The following is a 20,198-nucleotide window of genomic DNA, read 5'->3' as shown; positions in this document are numbered from 1 at the left end:
CGCTCTATGGCACGTATCCATGTTTCAGCCTTGGCCCCATTCCATCAAACACCGGAGGGCATTCTTTTCGAAATTCCATTTCGATGTTTCGTTCTGGTTGCGGTGGTGGTAGTGGTGGTTGTCCCTCAGGTCCCACACTACTCTGGGTTTCATTGCTGGCCATCGTTTTGGTTATGAACTGGTACGCGTCTTGGAGGCATTCTGATTAACATACACGTTAGTACAATTATCCCAAATTTTCACCACTCGGAATTCGCTCTTTTCTAAGCCTCATTCGTTCCATCGATAAATACATTGCCTTCATAAAAAGTATAGTCCGGGCGTAAGACTTAGCCTACATCTAAGGCCTTTGAAGTCTACATCTCATAATATTATAAATCATACTCCATTCATTATCACGTCCAACATCAATTGCATAAACATTTCTCATTTCAAAACATTTTACCTTCTCTTTCGTTGAGCGCGGCGAGACGGAAAGTTGAGCCTTTAATGAATACTCTTATAGTCTAGCGAAACGAGTATAGACTAGATTGAATAAAAGACTCTCGGTCTAGAGCGGAAGGAAAAGTTGCTCTGATACCATTCTGTCACGACCGCACTTCCTAAGGATAGAAAGTACGGTGGGTCGCGACTAATGGGGGAATTAAGAAGCGGGGAAGAAAGGGGAAACAATCAAGGGGTACGATATGTAGATCAAAATATGAACTTTATTACCAAATTATAGTCTGAAATAACGAAGCAACAAAGTTCGTAGGAAAAATAGTCCAACAGAATAAAGATAACATCAGAGTTCTAAAACTTGACGTAGCGGAAGCATTTGAGAGTCAGCTACTACTATGTATAAAGACAATAGTAACCGGAACGTTTATTGAATATGGTCTCGGTCCAATGCTCAACGTCCTCCGTCTCCAGTCCACGCTCAACCTGCACATAGGGAAAACATATGCAGGGGCTGAGTATTTGATGCACTCAGTGAACTCATGCCCAAAATACATTTCATCAATAAAGTTATGTCAAGCCATCATTGAGTGAAACTCGGGTTTTACTTAAAAAAATACCGAGAAACACTAAAATCATTTCCATCGTAAAACATGGCTGCAGCCCATTATCATCATCATCCTACATCATTTACCATATCTGAACCATCATGTGAAACGAGAATGTGGCCACAAACCCGTTCACTGGACCGGCCGACCACAAAGGACGGCTCACGATCCCCATCAGTGCACTAGTCTGAGTAGGGACTCACTCCCTAGTCAGACCCGAATTCGTTAACCATCAAAGTCTAGTAGGACATTATCCTAGTAGACAATCAGATAGGCAATTCAAAACATAAAATACGGCATGACATAACATTCAAACCACCCTTATCTCACCATATACATATCATTGCAAATAAAAGAGTTTAAGTAATAGAGTCCACCTCAAAAGCTTAGTAGTTTCCTTAACAACTTCCCGATCCGACTTTAACGAGCGTGCGAACAACCTTTTTGAGAAAAATAAATGAAGTGCACATCAATCTCAATAACGACAACATTTAGAATGCATGCACCCGAATTAAAGTCTTTTATCTCGTTTTCTCAGTTTTCGTGTATTTTCGATTATTCGGCGGCCGCCCAAGGTGTCGCGTGCGACGCCAGTCGGCCGCTTACGCCCACAACTCCTTCGTTGACTCCTCGTATTTTTCCTCCATGATATAGGATTTAATCCCAAGATTCGTAACTCTCTTTCACCAATTACTTTTCCTCGAATTAAATATTTCGGACTTGGGATAAAATTATTCGCCTTTCGAAATATTTCGGGATTTAATTAAATAATTCCAAACCTTATATCTCCAATTTAATTAATAATCCTAATTAATCAAATGGAGCCCATCTTTAATCCATCATCCCATTTCAATTAATTAGCCCAAAACAAAAGCCCAACAACACAAAAAAAAACAAAAGCCCCATTCTTATCATCCTCTCATCTCAATCTCCTTCTCCTTCTCATTCACTCTCTCACTCTACTGCTTTCTCTCTACGTCTCTCTCCCTCTATTTCTAATTCCTTTCCTCTTTCTCTTCTTCTTCCCCATACCCAAAATTTGAAACCCAACGTGCCATCAAACGGAGGACATCGTCGTCGTCGGTGCTGCAGACCACACGGAGGTCGCTGCTGATTTCAACCGCGACTTGTAGTACCGCCTCCGTCAAATTCTCCGCCGTTAGACGCTCGCGCCGCCTGACGCGAACTCGCGGTCACCGTCGTTGCTCAGTGCCGGTGTCGTCGCCGCTGCTGTCCCGTGTTGCTCGCTGGGGTCGCCGGGTTGCTGCTGGAGTCGCCGCGTCGCTGCTGGAGTCGCCGGGGAGCGCTGCTGGAGTCGCCGGTCAGCCTCGTCGTCTTCCAGTCGACGGTCGGCCGTCGCAGCCCGGCAGCTGTTCTGCCATCCACCACTGCCGCCACTGCCGGCGCCTCCCTCCACTGCCGGCGACTTCCTCCTTCCCGAAAACACTCCGAACAAGCCCGAAACCATTCCGAACCATCCCGATTCAACCCGCAGGATACGTTTTTATCACAAAGTTAAGTTCTTTCGCATGTTCGATCAAGTACGGCGATGTTCGATTAGTTCTTTGTTGTTAAATTGCTTGAATTGTTTATGAGAGTGGATGTAAGAAATCAATGAATAAAACTTAGCTACTAAAATTTTGGTGCTTTGTGATGGGAAAGGGATTATACCTCAAGAATTTGAACCTGGTTGTGGTTGAAACAAAATGGAGGCAACTTCTTCTTCTCCTCTTTCTCTTCTTGGCTCTCTCGGCTATCTCCTTCTCTCTCTCTTTTTTTTGTGAAGTGTAAAGTGAGAAGAGAAGTGAAAGGGTGGATGTTTAAATGGGGTGTCTTTTGGTGGTAGGAATGAATGAGGGAGGTGAAAGGTGGAGAGTCTTCAAGGGGGTGATCGGCCGAGAGGGAGGGAGAGGAAAGGAAGAAAAGGGTGTTGGGCTTGATCCCACATTCTTGGAAATGTATTAGGCTTAACATATTTTATTTAAATTAGTTTGGGTTCATTTAGTTGAAAGCCCAATTTAAAAAGGTTATCAATTGGTTAGATTCTTAAATAGTTAGAGCCCAAGCCATTTTTTATACACTCATTGGACTCTAGTTTAATTTGAGAAGCCCAAATGTATACATACTTTGCATTCTCGCATTTCTTTCGATAATTAAAAATTCACGGAATCTTTATTAAATTTCGTTATCTTGTTCTTCACAAGGATTAAAAATCGCCCTACGTCAAAATCATATTTGGTGTTGTTCCAAATATAATTTCTTCCACCGTTCCTCGATTTCCACACGTCATCTTCCATAAACATATTCATCTCCCACATTTCATTCATTATGCTAAACATAGCAAAATCGTCATCATTGTTTCAACGAGACTTTCAACATGTCTCCCAAAGTTCCACAATTTAATAAAAAGTACGTCCCTTTTCACATCAAACACATAAACACGACACTCCATTCCAAAGCACATTAACAAGAAGCATAATATCCGAATTTTTTTTTATTATTATTATATTTTTTCATGACATATATTAATTTAGTACTTAAAAAGTACGGGTGTTACATTGAGGAATGTAATACTACATCCATCCCCTAAAAATAGAAATTATTTCCATTTCGATTCATCCCCTAAAAATATAAATTTTTTATTTAAGACGAGACTCATTTTCCACCCACACTTTTCTTTCTATATTTCTCTTACTTTCCTAGTTTGTATTAAAATCCGTGCTATTTAAAATTTTTTTTTTTAGGATGTGAAAGATAAGGCGCTTTTGGGAAGTCAATGAAAACAATTGTAAGATTAAATTTCAATTGTCAGATGCTTTTGGTGAGTGGGTTTGTGTTCTCTTTAAAACCGCTTAGTGTTCCCTTTTTGTGTTCCCAAAGAAGTGTAACCTAACTTATTATTTCTGGGCTAAGAAAACTTTTATGTAGGCCAACTCTTAAAAATAAATAATGTGCTTGGGCTGTAGAAATAAACTAAGCCATGAGCCCATTCCAATTTATTTCACATAATTATGCTATAGAGTTGATTTCCCTATTAGGAGTATTTATTTTCATTACTAACGAGCCTTTAGATTCCTTAAGTCCATCATCGAGTTATTTAACACCATGAAATGTAAATTCAAATAAACATTCGAATATAATTAATTAAGGGATATTGGTCAATAAAACCATGAACTTTGATCAAATTTTGGTATTTCCCACGAACTTTAAAATTGGTCTCAAAAATCACAAACGTTACATTTTGTTTGTTATTTCCCATGGCATGTCAATCACCATAACCAACCAACTTCTGTGCATATTTTATCCTACTTGGCACTACTAAATCAACGTAATTTTCTACGTACCATTTTATCCTATTTGTCACGAACTTAAAAAGTAATCTAAAATATCATATACATTTTACGGTTGCCCACATATAATAGATTTTTTTCAAAAATATCTTATTTGGGCTGCCATGGGAAATAACAAACAAAATGTAAAGTTTATGATTTTTTAGACCAATTTCAAAGTTCGTTGGATATACTAAAATTTGACTAAAGTTCATGGATTTTAGGGATCAATATCCCATTAATTAATGAGATATTGGTCACTTAAAGTGTAAACTTTACTCAAATTTTGATAATGTCAACCAATTTTAAAATTAATTCAAATATCACAAACTTATATTTTATTTGTTATTTTCTACCGCAAGTTAACTTACGTGCAATTTTTTTATCCTAGTTAGCACTACTAAATCAGCATAGTTTTTTTATCCTACTTGCCATAAATTTAAAAAGGGATCCAAATATCATAAACATTTTGGTTGCCCAAGTAAAATATTTTTTTGCCAAAAATATCTTATTTGAGTTGGGTTGGGAAATACTAACAAACAGAATGTATAGTTTATAATATTCTAAACTAGTTTTAAAGTACATAGAAATTACCAAAATTTTGCCCGAGTTTATTATTTTAGAGATCAATATCCCTTATTTTATCCACTCTGGATTAATTAATATGAGAAATTTAATCACATGACTTAATTAAAAGCCTAAGACCATGTTTGGTTGGCAGGATTCTGTCTGAGAAAGTAATCCGATTCCTTAAATTTTAAATTCATGTGTTTGTTTCAGTTTTTAATCAAACTGGGAAAGTAATCAGAATTCCGAGAACAAGGAAAGTTAGTACAACTTTCCAGGATTCCGAATCCTAACTTTTCTTAGGTATTCTTTTTCTCAGTTTTAGGATTCTTACATATTTAATGTAATATATTATTATTATTATTATTCTTATTATTATTATTATTAATTAGAATGTTTTAAAATAATTTAAAATTATAAATCATACTTAATTTCAGAATAATAAATAACTATAATTAAAATGATCATAATTATAACTATGTTATTACAATATTTATATATAATTTTTATTATCATAATAATAATTAATAATTTATTAAATACTGAAAATGTAATTATATAATAATAAATACTAATTATTATTTTATAAATTAATAATTAATTAATAAAATCATAGTGAAATTTTAAATTATAAAATTTATTTAATTATAATTTCCTTAAATATTATAATAATAATAATATTATTATTATTATCATTATAATCATTTATGATTATAATACTTCGTGTAACTATAATTATACTTGTATTATTATATATTGTGATTGATGATCCATATTTAAACTATCCATCGTAATAATAAATATAATAATATAATTATTATCGTTTGTAAATAATAATTTATTAAAAAATTTATTATTATTCTTCTTTATAAATAAAATAATAATAGGTCTATTTTTAGTTTGGTGTTTAAATCAAATACTATAAAATTTAAAATCTTGATATTTTCCAAACACATGAAAGTAAAGTTATTGGGAATTATATTCCCGGAATTGATTTTCCAATGAATCATTTTCCTTGTCAACTTTACTTTCCCGCCAATCAAATATGGTCTAAGTAATTAATCTGTTAATTAGTTAACACACGTTATTAAATCTTTGGTTTTAATTAGTGCAAGAGAATCTCATAAATCTCCTAAAACAAGACAATACCAAGATAAAATTTCAACAGGATATGTGCATATGTTACCTTCTATTCCTAAAAGTAAGAATTGAAGGACGATACCAAGATAAATCTTTTAGGAATAGAAGGACAATACCAAGGTAAATATTCTATTCCCTCACATGAAAATGTATCATGTGAGGGACAATTCCTCTTCACCCGAGTAATTCGTGGACGCACTAGACATTTTCAAAAGTACTCCATCCGTCTCTCAAATTTTGTCATAGTTTGATCAGACACGAGTTTTAAGAAATGTAATGGAAAGTGGGTTGAAAAGGTTGGTAGGACGTAGGTCCTACTTTTAAAGTATTAGTTTTATAATAAAATGTGAGTGAGAATAAGTTAGTGAAATATGAGGTCCATTACCAAAAATGGTAAAAAGTGAAATGTGACAGATTTTATGGCACGAACAAAATGGAAAAATGTGACAAAATTTCAGGGACGGGGGCAGGAGCCAGGAAACAGTCCTATTTAATAGAGAATTGGAGAGATATTTCCTCCAGTCCCACAATAAGAGTTACATTTCACTTTTACCATAAATGTCAACTAGATCCCACGTTCCACTAACTCACTTCACTCACATTCTATTATAAAATCAATATACAAAAGTGGACATCATATTCCACTAACTTTTCCAACTCATTATTCTTTACATTTTTTAAAACATGTGTCCACACACATAGGCCGAGAGGCGGAACTACATGTAGCCTTGGGGGTCACATGGACCCCTAACTTTGGTATTTTTGTATATATATATTAGGTTCAATAAAAGTAAATATACATCTGCTGGCGTCAACGGTTGTCAATCCAGCCTTCCATTAGAGGAGGTTAAGGTTCTACTCCCGCGAAGGCTCTAATTTTATACATTGCAATAATTTTTTTATTATGTTAATCCTTCCCATTTTTTTCTACTACTTTTGACTATCATATGTATCATCACTATTTCTTATTTACCATTCACAATAATTTATATACTTACAACTTCCTAACCACTCATGTCAGTGAGGTAAATATCGAAAAATACTCTATAATTGTTAATAATAATTTGGACTTTCTCACACTAAATGTGACTCCTATTATAGAACGGAACGAGTATATTACAACGATTTTTTTCTTAAATTTCTAAAAGTGTCGTACAATTAGTCAAAAAGTGAAAAATACCAAGAACGTGACTAACCCTACTCTATTTATATAAGTGCCCCTGTACATATTTTCTGGTGCTCGGCTAGCTGGCCGAAACTATGGGTCAGTATAATTTATTTAAGCCCAATCAATCCATTTGGGCCAGGCATTATTTAGATCGCCACTCTGGGATTAGCTTTTTTTATGAACTAGTTTTACCACCCGTGCTATGCACGGGCCATGAAACTTATAATAAATTCTAAGATAAATGAACTTAAAAAAAAGTAGATGATTAACTTTTCTATAATTATGCTTGCAAACAGAGAATTCATTGTTTGTAAAAAAATACATCGTAAATATCCAGACAAATACATAAGTGTATATTTATACATAACAAAAAATTGTTATGAATTGGAAATGCGGATATGAGAGGAACAAATAAAATATAAAACAAAATACAGATGAGATAATGATACTTATATACGTACATTATACGTAACACAATAGTAAAATAAGTTCATTAAATTCCGACGACCATAAATAGGAACTTACACATACATAAAAAATCCAAAAGTTCATTAGTTTTGAAGAACTTCTTTATAAACAATGTTAACAGTAGAATCACCATTGCCTTCACCTTGTTCATCTTTACACACCAAAATCTTCAAACCTTCACGACTTGTCACTCTTGATATAGCAACATACAGTTGTCCATGATTGAAAACAGGTTTTCTCAAAAACAATCCAACATGAGAGAGTGATTGACCCTGACTTTTGTTAATGGTCATTGCGTACGACACAGTCAAAGGAAACTGTCTTCTTTGGAACTTGAAAGGCAATCTCGGATCAGACGGTATTAAGGACATTCGAGGAATCAACACTTTATGGCCAATATTATGGCCGCCCAATACCCGTCCCTCTAACACATAATCACCTAATCGTGTAATTATCAATCTTGTGCCATTACACAACCCATTTGACAGGTCTATGTTCCTCAACAACATCACAGGTGTACCAACTTTCAGCAACAATTCATGGTTAGGTGTACCAGAACACTTCAAACTGTTCAAGAACTCAACAGAATGTATCTCAGCGAGACCATTTGATGTGAAATCAGATTTTGATATACTATCAGAACTAAAGTAAACTCGACCTGGAGACTGATCCAAAGAAATCATGAATTGGTTAACCTCATCAACTACCTCTAATGTAGGAGCAAGTATAGCACGGCCATGCAAACAACTGATCAAATCTTCAGGATTCATGTAAGAAGGATAGACGTTTGAAACAATGGTTCTAAGAGGATCACCAGAATTTGACAAAACAATGTCAGTAGGAAGTTGAATACTCACTTCCCCATCATTTGGACCACCAACAACACCATCGCCAATAGAAGCAACCCAAGAGGAAAATTCCTTCAATTTAGAAGCTTCATCAATATTTTCCACATTCAAAAGCCTCATATTTTTTGTCAGCCTTAAAACTGTGCAACTCTTCCAAAGATAAGATGAGTTAATGGTAGCATTCACAACATCTTGACGACTGCCTTTAGGAACAACAGGCAAGATCTGTCTAAAGTCACCACCAAAAACAACCGTTTTTCCACCAAACGGCTTGTTCCTATTTAATTCATCACATACACGCATAATATCTCTTAAAGTTCTATCCACGGCTTCTATGCAATGTTTATGAATCATTGGAGCTTCATCCCATATAATAAGCTTAGCTCTCACAATCAACTCAGCAAGTGCACTACCTGGTTTAATATTGCACATAGAATCTTCATTCACAATAATGGGAATTTTAAACCGAGAATGAGCCGTCCTACCACCCGGCAATAATAAAGATGCTATGCCACTTGACGCCACATTTAAAACAATATCGCCCTTCGAACGAATCCCAGCAGACAATGCTCTCCAAATGAAAGTTTTCCCAGTACCTCCATATCCGTAAACAAAAAATATTCTTCCATCATTAGAATACACAGAAGACATTATAGTGTCATGGACATAAAGTTGCTCATCAGTGAATTTGGAAATACATTCCGAATATTCACTTGCTAAACCATCGCGGTCATAACACAACTCATCAGTAATCAGTCTATTTTCACATGATTCAAAATACTGATTATCAGGATACGACAAACCATGAAAATCACGCAAAGTTTTACCAAGATTCTGCAGCAATTTCTCTATTTCTGCCAAGGCAAAATTCTGAATTTCATCCTCACTCAAGATCAAACCTATAGTAATTAAAAATACATTGCTAGAATTAAATTCAAATTATCAGTTGATATTAATAACAAAAAACATAATAAATGTGCAACGAAAATAATTAAAAAAATAGCTTACCAGGATAATTTGTTAATTTTCGACGGTTATAAAGAACATCTTCGGACAAATATTTCCAACAATTTTGCCAAACAAAATCCGGGCGTGAAATAGATTCCGATGTTAACAAACTCACATAGAGCAATCTCAAAGACTGAGCTGAAGCCCAAAAAGAAGCCTCCACAATTCCATGAACGTATTCCTTATCATCATCCAACAACCCTAAAGCAAAGCAAGCATCTCTAAATGTAGCATACTGAACACCATTAACACATTTGATGTCTTCATAGGAAGATGCTCCTTTAACAATATTTAACAAACATCTTAGATAATACATATCACCAGAACCAGGAGCAACATAAAATAACCTTCCAATCGAATATCTTTGTTTCCTAGGTTCCCAGTGATTCTTCTTCCATACAAATTTCGTCGGAAATTCACCATAAGTGAGGTCCCTACCTTGAGAATATATCTTATTTGCTTCCATCCATGCCAAGAACTTACTTTCATGAATTGTTTTACGATTCAAAACAGTATCCAAGTCAGCAGCTTCATCAAATATGACATGTTGTTGATCTGGAAGATGAAAACTCAATCTTTCAACATGAGGATCTTTGTATTGAATTTCAAATCCAAAAATTCTCCAAGCAGCTTCACAAGACGATATATACCTACAATCATAGTACAAACTTACTTCATCAGTACATCGTTCGGCACCATCCGCACCACTTTGGAAAAAAGAAGTTGTCACACGATCATAACCCTTATTTATATACTTAAACAAATACTTAATAGATTGCGACTGGTTGCACCACTCAACGTTGACATGGCCGCTATACTTCATAAGAAGAAAACGATTGTGAGGAACAACATATCTATTATCTAAGGGCACGCCATCCTTCATAACAACACGACCATTATCTCTACGTCTGTAAGCAGGATAGCCATCTTCATCAATGTTTGTGGCCGCTCGATATTTTTTGGGAAAATATTTGGAACAACGTCCATTGAGCATGTAAGGAGACGATTTTCGAACAACACCACACGGCCCATGCATCATGAATTCTTTCACACACTCATAATAGTGAGGATCAGTTACTTGGTCGGGAAGTTCAGCTGAAATAATCTCATCAATGCGTTGAGGCTTAGGCTGTTTGTCCTCATTGCTTAAAAACAACAAAATATGAGCATGGGGCAATCCACGTTTCTGAAACTCAACCGTGTACACAACTGCACAAAATAATTTAACTAAATTGCTTATTCGAAAACAACTTAAAAAATATTTTGAAAGCAAGGTCTTTAAAAATACCTACTTTCACGGTTCCAAATATTTTTTCACTCTTAAGATCTCTTATCAAATTATCCAACTTGACTTTAAAGATCCTACAAATAATATCAGGACGATCATCTGATTTCAAGCCCTTAGATGCAAGATATCGACATATCTCTGACCACTTAGGATTGCACGTAAAGGTAATAAACAAATTTGGGTACCCAATCCACCTACAGATCGCCATCGCATCTTGATAATTCTGAACCATATATCGAGCTCCACCAACAAAACTGGAAGGCAAGATAATTCGTTTCCCATACCTTGAACCATCTGTCTCACCACGAAGAACAGCTTCCGCCAGACCACTATACAATTCAGCCCGCAACCTTTTTTGATGGGTTCGTACAAAAGTAAGACGTCCAGTCTCAATCATCGTATATGCATCAACGACAAACTGCTGAAACAATCGCCTTCCGAATAAAAGAATAGAATACTCAGAAATCCTTTCATGTAAGCGAAAGGCAAAAAATTCTTTAGGACTAATACTTTTTCTATGAGTCGATGAAGAAGAAGAATTTTTAGAAAATCCAATATCTTCTCTATAACCATCCTCCCCGTAAGGAAACAAAAGTGGATACTGAAGTGGAAGATAAGAAGGATGCAGTTCACTAATGCGCTGCAATTGCCCTGACTTCTTTACAACAACAATATCTCTGTCACCCAAAGCTTCATCAAAATCCCCAACGACAAGCACAGCAACCTCAGAAACAGACGGTAGGTTATAGGTTCTTCCATCCCTACCTCTCTTACCAAGCAACCTCAAACTTAAATTGGGTTGATTTTCATGTCCAATCTTTTCTTTGGCCATACGAAAAGACTTCACTAACGCATTATTTTCATCCAACATATGTTGCAAATCACTAACAATCTCTAAATGAAGGTTATTGACAGCATCCCTCTGCCTACAAAACAAAAATTACTATATTTATTTTTTAACAAAATAAATATATATTTAATTTGTTAGCTAATGAAAACTTAATTACCTCACAGACGTTATTCTGTAATTGATCTCGTTGTCCGTATCATACACATATAACTGGGCAAACTTCGGCTCGCAACCATCTAACGGTAGTAAACTACCAATTAAGTGGTAATTTTGCCCGTGTAAACGAAATACAGGGGGACCACCACCGGTGTTAACACTATTGTCAACTTTACCTCCCATTGAGGTAAAACCAAACATCGAATTATATGAACGAATATTTTTCAAATAGTGACTACTTTTGGCGTCATTAGAGAACATTAATTGGTGCAAAACGTCAGGTGGAGAAGTCAACTTAGGAATCTCAATATTCCCATTCATACAACAACCCGAATATCTTGGATTAGTGGCCTTATTGGGTTTGCCAAGACGTTCCTCATACCAAAATAATGCTCCACAATGTGAACACATATACGAAGGATCACCTATATCCCAAAATTCTATATAAAAAAAAAGTTAGTAAAACATTAATAAAAAACTTATACAATTTGACATAAATATAATTAGGAAAATAAGCATGTAAAAAATTAAGAAAGTAACCAAGATACGAAAAAAAATACCTCCATCTTGATTAAAAGTAGATGAACCGAAAGATCTGTCATTAATAAAAGACTGCTTGCGTTCATCAAGCACATCATCACTTATAACAATAGGACTTTCAAATGATCCACACACATCACCTACAAAATATAAAGCAGAAATTGAAAAAAATTAGTACACAATATATAATTTGAGTATTACTATCCAATTTTGAATAAATTTTAAAGATTATGTTTACCAAAAGTATGCTTTCATAATTTAAACAATATTAAAAATTAACATCTTTGCACAACAAATAAATAAGGGCCTAAAATTGGAAATATGCTTTCAAGACAAAAAATATAAACAACTATTTTCGATTTATTCATTATATTTTTGTCTATATAACAATTTCCGACTTTTATGCCTATATTTTTTTAACAAAAAATAAAAAGTCTAATAAAAGGCAGAATAATACTGTCAACTCAAAATATAATAATATAATAAAAATATAAAACTCGACTCCTTGACAAAATCGGAGCAAATGATTATAAAATCCTATCTAAATTTTCGAGTTCTAGAATAGAATGAAAAGGAGTGAAGGAACAAATTTCAAAAACCGAGCAATCAAATTCCCATATTGCAAAACTAAATAATCACAATTGGAATTGTTCTTTCACTCTTTTATAGAACTCGAAGATTTTGTAATAAATATTTTATAAAAACCAATTAAAAAATTTTGGGCCAAGGATTAATAATTATTACAATAACAAATTCTATGATACAACTCGATTCCTTGACAAAATGGGAGCGAATTATAAATAAAGTCCTTTCTAAATTTGGAAATAAATTATTTGATTGTTACATAACTTCAATCGTTTGTCATAATTATTTGCAATTTAGCATAAGTTTCAAAATTTCAAGTAATGTTAATGAAATATTAATCCATCTAATCAATGTTAATTTAATCCAACCCATCACTACCACTTTTTTATTCCAGGGCCCCAAACACCCCTAACATTTAAAACCAAAAATTGGGCCCCTAACATTTAAAACAAAAGCCCAAAGCATTAGCCCAAAAATATTGAGACAGTGGAATAATGCCTAAGCATCTAGGGTTTGAGAATCAAGAGATTGCCTACTTCCCGATGAAACACACGACCAATCCATCTCCCTCTTACTCCACCTACATCGCCTTCTCGAAACGGCGAATCGACTCCGTCTCCGGCGAAGCGACTCCATACTCGGCTAATTCGAATGTCTCAAGTTCTGTTTACCATCCAATCGTAATCTATTTCTCACTCGGCATCCCCTAAACCCTAACCATCTCTCCCTCAATCGATTTCCAGAATCAAATAGCTCAAAACCCTAACCCACAGAGTGCGACAAAATGGAAGCCTCAAACTCGAAGCTTAAGAATGTTCGACAGTGTCCAGAAAAATCGAAGATAACATCATTTGAAGAGTGGATTTGAAGGGAATCACAGTTTCTTCACCAAAACCGAGCAATCAAATTCTCAAAGGTAACACAAATTTCAAAAAGTATATAATCTTGTATTTCCATTCAATGTATGTTGCTTGATTAGGTTAGAAGCTCACTGCAAACGCATGTTTGAACCTACCAAAGAATCCTATATCTGAATGGAAATGCATGCTTAGAAGCTATTAAAGATCCCCACAACTGAATGGAAATTCAGGCTTAGATGTTGTCACTGATTGTTTGACACAAATGGCAAATCACATCTGTAATCGTTTGACACAAACGATTAGTAGACAAATAATTAAACCTGGTGCATCAACATAGCCAATAAATTTCAAAGTTTATTTTTACCCATTACAAATAAACAGATTGCTTTAATTTGACTATTGGATCCAACTCCTAACAATAAAAGTCAAGAATCATAGAGCTTTAGGGATAATTTCAGAAGAGTAAGAGTTACATAGATTACCTGATGTTGAAAGTGTTAACTGTAAATTAGGACAACTTGTAAGTATGGCAGACCTTTTTAACTTCTTCATTCAATAAGAATCTCAACTTGAATGACAACTTATCTTTTCCTTAAAAGGAAAAAAATACAGAGTATAGTGAGGATATACTTATATCTGCAGAACTGCATATTTAAAGGACACACATATTTCACAATTACCAAGAAGACCTTTCAGATTATCCCAGAAAACAGATTATTTAAATTGTTATTTCAGAAATTAAAAGGATGAATTCCAGAAAAGTTTTCACTAAGGAAAAATATGGAGTAGAAGATTAGCACATTAAGTAAGAATCTGGAGTAGAAGATTAGATCAAGTTAAACACTTTTTAATTTACTTTAAAGACAAATGCTCTATAATGTGCCAATAATTATGCTTGCATTTCCAAATATAGAATTTGTTCAGTATTAGCACTCAAACTTTACATATATCAAGATTCATCTATCATTGTGAGCATTAATGTTGACTGCAGTGTGTAAATATAGTCTCCTTGGATTTTCCATTTAATAATAATATCAGTGTGCTTTGTCTTTTCATTGTGTTTGTTTATTCCACAAAAAAAACAAAATAAAAGATCATGTTCCTTTGAGATATATCTGCTAGTGAAAGTTTTTAAACTAAATAAACACAGATTCTAGAATTAATGACATCAATTTGATGAATCCTTCTTACAGTAAACTCAACCTTTATTACTGTTTAATATTAATTTTTTGTCCGCAGGAACATAGAGATAGCAAAAGGGGATGACCTTGAAGCTTCTGTTAGAGTAGTTGGAGGGAATCTTTACTTGCACTTATTTATTTTTCTGCACAACTTTAATTAAACTGTTATATTTTCTGTTCACCCATTGTTAAACAGTTATATTCAGTTTTTAAATACTAAAATGTTGTTCCAGATATCTGGCAGAAACACATTTTGCTTGAAATGAGAAGGTGCTGGACCTTCTTGGTTATATGTTACCAGTTTGAAGGGGGAGAAGACTCTAGGTTTGTCCTACCTTGTATTACATAAATTTCTTTTCTTCAACCTCTCCACATTATGTTATCTAACATACTATTGTGTTTTCAAATGCAAGTCCTGTTCAGTCTATCTCCTTTTTGCTACCTATGTTGTGTCAAATAACCAAGAAGACCTTTCAGACTATCCCAAGAAACTTCCAAGTGTTATACAGGTTAGATAATGAATGAGTTATATATTTACTTTTACTCCATCAATTTAAATATTTGTTCATCAGAAATTAACTTGTACAAAATTCTATAACTAAAATGCTTGTGTGTTTATTACTTTATTAAAACTGTTTCAGTGAGCTTTATGATGTATTTCCAATTTAAACATTCTGAAGCATTAACAACAGAATAATAACTCTAAGCCATAAACATTAATAAGGGGAACAAACAAAACAATAACTAAAAAACTTGAATATAAAATGATGGGATAGCTCAACATTCAAAATCTTGATGAAGATCTCATATTCATAACTTCCCTACATGGAAAACATAAACCTGCCCTAACAGCATCAAAAAATTGTCAATTTCAGTGATAAAATCCAGAACCAAAACACAAAAACAGAGGGTGACAATTCCTTCAAAATGCTAAGTAAAAAAATACAGCAAAACATAGACACCAAGGATGCCTTCCCATCTAATTAGAACCAGCAATTTTCTCTTTCTTCTTAATCTGAACTTCATCAACATCATCACAACAGTCAAAATCTAAATCCAAGCATCACTTTGCAGAGCCTTCAACACCCCATCCATGATTTTTTTCATTGGAAACAGTGGAGAGATCTGGTGTAACAAACACTCTCTGAGAACCCTATATTAATAGGATAATTAATTATCAACCATGATAAATAATTACAAAATAATCAACATAGCTATAATATATACAAAAATACCTCAGCAACTTCAACTCCAACATTTAATTCAGAGCCTCCAACAAAAAGTTCACTGATATTATCATTTCCAAGTATGGACAGATCAGTTGTACCAAGGGTCTTCTGAGACACCTATAAGTAAAAAGCATTCAAAAAAACTATCCAAGTAACATTTTCATGCACAAGATGTACAACTACTGAATAATAATAAAATTTAAATACCTCAGCAAGATCAGCTCCAAAAAGTAGATCAGATAACCTCGTATCAAAGTTAAAGATCTGTTCACCCAAGTCTTTAGGAGTATACTTGTCAACTACTTCAGGGATATTACATACTTTGTTGACAGTAAAAGGGTAACTTCTGTAATATTCAATATGGTTTTTCAGCTGAAGTTTAAACAACACCTTCTGACCCATAAGAATCTCTTCAATAAGTGAAGGAATGGAATTCTTAGGAGCAACCTGCTGAAATATAATTGAAATTACAATGAGAACTCTCCATGATACAAAAAAAAAACAAATTTCAGTGTTTAAACATACAAACCTGACCACCATTTCCTAAAAACTCAGTCACATTTCTCCCTAACAATTGGCTGCCTTCCCTATCCCACAATAATAAAGATGCATTGCTAGTATGATCAACAACATTCACCACAAACTTGAACCTAAATAAGACAAAAATATTGATATAAATTACTTAATTACATTAGAGTTCAAGACAAAGTATCAGAGAGTATGTTTCAAACCTTTTAACAGCATAAGTATGAATTTTGGTACATCCAGAACAATTAAACTTATTATCCACCTCTCTGACCTTCTTAACACAAGTCTTACAAGCCAAAAAATACCATTCACCATAGTGGCACTCAACTGAATCTATTTTACCAAATACCCAACATGAACCTTCTTGTGGATCACAAAACGAAATGAACTATTGAAATGTTACACATATAACTCAACAAAAATAAGAACACTAAAGGACAGATGTGAAACTTATTCAATACCTCTAGGCAAGATAAATCCTCAAGGGACTTCAATTGTAGATCATCATATTCACCCCCAACCCTTTGTCCTCCTTGAATGACAGAAACTTGCTGAACAAATCTGCTATCCTCCCTTATTCTAAATAAAATAAATAAAAATTTTGATAAACTGACTTATATGTACATAAAAATGAGTAATAAGAAATCTATCAATAAATAAACAATGACTTGAAAAACAAAGTACATAATAATGAATACCTCATCCTAAAATCTTTAACCTCTTTAACATCAGCATTTATCACAACTTTAGAAGCTTGAAAATGTGTAGAAATGCGAATTTCACCTAAAACACAAACACTTTAAGATTATCACACCGAATGACAAGTAAAAAACAGTAAGAAACATGAAATATAAAGAACCTCTAAATAGATTGTGCTTGCAAAACTGAATAATCACAATTGGAATTGTTCCTTCACTCTTTTTCAGTTGATCCAGATATAAGTCCACATTTGATTCCCATATTGTACAAAATAGTTTGTTATGGCTGTTAAAGAAAGTATAAAATTAGTTTAACATATGTACAATATAAAATGTGAATGTCAAAACACTAATGCACTTACTTCTCATCAGAAATCTCAATCTCAATCAATCTATACTTAGATTGAGAGATAACTCTACCATGTCCAGTTATCACACCAATGACATCTAACAAACACAAATGACAAATATGTAAACTGAATGAACTTTTCTTGTAACTTGCAGATTTGATGATAAATCCACTACAGAGAATCAACAAAAATTTTCAGAAGTACACTCAATCCACTACAGAGGATCAACTGTATTACCTTTCAGAAAGCATAAAACAATAAGGTATCAACTTTTCTTAAAGAGCAGATCAATATACAGTTGCAATTTGATTGAAAACTAAGTACATTGAAACTCAATTCACAAATCACTTGCAAGTAAATTGAAGAAGTAAACTAAAATAAAAGTAAACATTATTTAAAAATCATACCAAAGAAGGATGAATCATCCACATTTTCATATTGTGAAACTTCAGAAAAAGACTTGAAGTCAAACATTTCTCTCAAGATCCTATGATCATTAACCTCAACCATCTCTGTCTTGACATTCATTAGCAATCTAAACTGGTGATTTGATGCCTTGTTTCTGAGTGTATTAGGTCTGACAAAGAAATTTTTAATATAAAAAATCCCTTCTTCCCTTAGTATATTTCCAAAGTTCTGGACCAAATTATTTGGAAATGTAGCTTGAATTCTAGTACCCTGAAAATCAATACCAAGATATATGTTATAAAGAATACCATTAGTTCTTAATTGTAGTTCAAATAATACATGTTGTTAGCTTGCATATTCTGCAGATATTGTCTACCTTGGAGTCATGAAACACACATTCTAAGCTTTTATCATCCTTATCTTCAGGGAAACCTTGATAAGCCCGAACACACCTCACTTTGATTGTTGAATTGGTGATTGCCTTGCTGAGATTGTTAACACATGTAATGAATGGAGCCATTATTTCAGAAGTGATCCTGTAAAAACACATACAAATGATTCAAATACAGACATATATAATTACTTAAACAACTCATACAATGCTAATATTTAACTCTCTTCTTCACTGATCTGCAGGTATCTACTAATCTATCAACAATGCATGATTGAGGTCCTAAAATGAAAGATACAAAGACAGGTAATCAGACCCTCTATTCATTATAAACCATCTAGTAATATCTCCTGCCAAAAGTGTATAAAACAGTAGAGAGACCCTCTATTCATTACAAAACCATCTAGTAATATCTACATACAACAGATAATGAACACATATAACACGTTTTATGTATATACAAATTTTATGTCTGAAAACTCATTCACTTTGTTTTGACAGCTTATAATGTGTGAATGAAGGCACATTGAAGTGACAAAAAGAAGGGTACAAAAGCAATAAACACAGGTTAAAACTTTTTCAGCATATATATAATACAACATACAAAATACAACATATGCTAAGAAATGAGTGACAGTTTCCATTTCAAAACAGAATCAATAAATGTATAAAAACAGTTTATGTAAGCTATTAAACTATGAGTGGACAGAAACTGAGAAATTGCAGCTTGAAATCTTTGAGAGCTACCTAAAAATCGAATAAGCAGAAATGATGAAGTGAATGGAATGGCTTGAAAGGTTTTCAATAGGAATGGGTATTTATAGACATATGTTAGACAGCAATGGCGTGTAAGAAGAAGCATACTCCCAAAAAAAGACATAATGATGAGAAAAACCCTTCACATGTAAATATGGGAAATAACAAATATCTATTTTAATATTGTTTTCATAAAATATTAATAAATTACCTATTTAGAGATATTTTAAATAGATCTAATAAAGGCATGTACTACCTAGAAAAGGATGCAAATTCCCAAAAAAGGATCCTTAGTAATTGAAAAATAAGGAAACCTTAAAACATTAATACAATTGGATATTCAATACATGGGCCCAACCAACTCCTACATTAAATAGGTTAATTTTGAATTCTGCATTATTTAACAACAGCATTAATTGCAGGAATACCAATGGGTTTATATAAAACCCTAAAGAGAGGAGCCGCCTCTACTATAGCAGAAAAAGGAGAGAGAAATATCATTGTATAAAGGAGGTTACAACACAGTCACTTTACACACACCTGCCGAGGACTGCTTCAAGCATGAGACCTATTAGAGTCTACAACAAAACCTCAAAATAGGAAGAAAGAGGAAAAAGGTAGACAAAAGGTATGCCATATATTCAATTTATTATCTCTACAAATACTTTGATATGGAAATATGAATCCATAAGGTATATATTAAACATAAGTTTATAATACATACTTGATTACATATAATGTACATACTGTCCCTTTAGAACTCTTCATGCTTTTTTACAGATGATGTAAGTGCTACAGAAAGGG

General features: G+C 33.7%; 2 protein-coding genes across 2 annotated transcripts; both read right to left on the bottom strand.

Annotated features, from left to right (window-relative positions):
* Nucleotides 1-7,801: 7,801 nt before the first annotated feature.
* Nucleotides 7,802-12,051, bottom strand: LOC121776682. Its single transcript, XM_042173865.1, has 5 exons — nucleotides 11,870-12,051; nucleotides 11,061-11,788; nucleotides 10,342-10,783; nucleotides 9,575-10,224; nucleotides 7,802-9,465 (listed from the first exon to the last, which is right to left on the bottom strand). The coding sequence occupies exons 1-5, from the start codon at nucleotides 12,049-12,051 to the stop codon at nucleotides 7,802-7,804; spliced, it is 3,666 nt and encodes a 1,221-aa protein (XP_042029799.1).
* A 4,525-nt stretch (nucleotides 12,052-16,576) lies between these two features.
* Nucleotides 16,577-18,349, bottom strand: LOC121776681. Its single transcript, XM_042173864.1, has 9 exons — nucleotides 18,247-18,349; nucleotides 17,852-17,936; nucleotides 17,651-17,775; nucleotides 17,490-17,574; nucleotides 17,253-17,370; nucleotides 17,097-17,179; nucleotides 16,793-16,913; nucleotides 16,654-16,710; nucleotides 16,577-16,609 (listed from the first exon to the last, which is right to left on the bottom strand). The coding sequence occupies exons 1-9, from the start codon at nucleotides 18,347-18,349 to the stop codon at nucleotides 16,577-16,579; spliced, it is 810 nt and encodes a 269-aa protein (XP_042029798.1).
* Between the last annotated feature and the right edge of the window lie 1,849 nt (nucleotides 18,350-20,198).

This window comes from Salvia splendens, chromosome 18, assembly GCF_004379255.2.
Source record: "Salvia splendens isolate huo1 chromosome 18, SspV2, whole genome shotgun sequence".
Classification (NCBI taxonomy): domain Eukaryota; kingdom Viridiplantae; phylum Streptophyta; class Magnoliopsida; order Lamiales; family Lamiaceae; genus Salvia; species Salvia splendens.
The sequence above is the reverse complement of the archived record's forward strand: the minus strand, read 5'-3'. Positions and strand labels throughout refer to the sequence as shown.

Coding starts and splice junctions, on each gene's coding strand:
- LOC121776681 (XM_042173864.1), bottom strand. CDS start 18,349: ATGGTTGAGGTTAATGATCATAGGATCTTGAGAGAAATGTTTGACTTC. Junction 17,180..17,252: donor AGGATTTATCTTGCCTAGAG/GTATTGAATAAG, acceptor ACATTTCAATAG/TTCATTTCGTTTTGTGATCC. Junction 16,914..17,096: donor GAGTGCCACTATGGTGAATG/GTATTTTTTGGC, acceptor TGTCTTATTTAG/GTTCAAGTTTGTGGTGAATG.
- LOC121776682 (XM_042173865.1), bottom strand. CDS start 12,051: ATGGGAGGTAAAGTTGACAATAGTGTTAACACCGGTGGTGGTCCCCCT. Junction 10,784..11,060: donor TCAAGATGCGATGGCGATCT/GTAGGTGGATTG, acceptor TATTTTGTGCAG/TTGTGTACACGGTTGAGTTT. Junction 9,466..9,574: donor AAAATTAACAAATTATCCTG/GTAAGCTATTTT, acceptor TAATTACTATAG/GTTTGATCTTGAGTGAGGAT.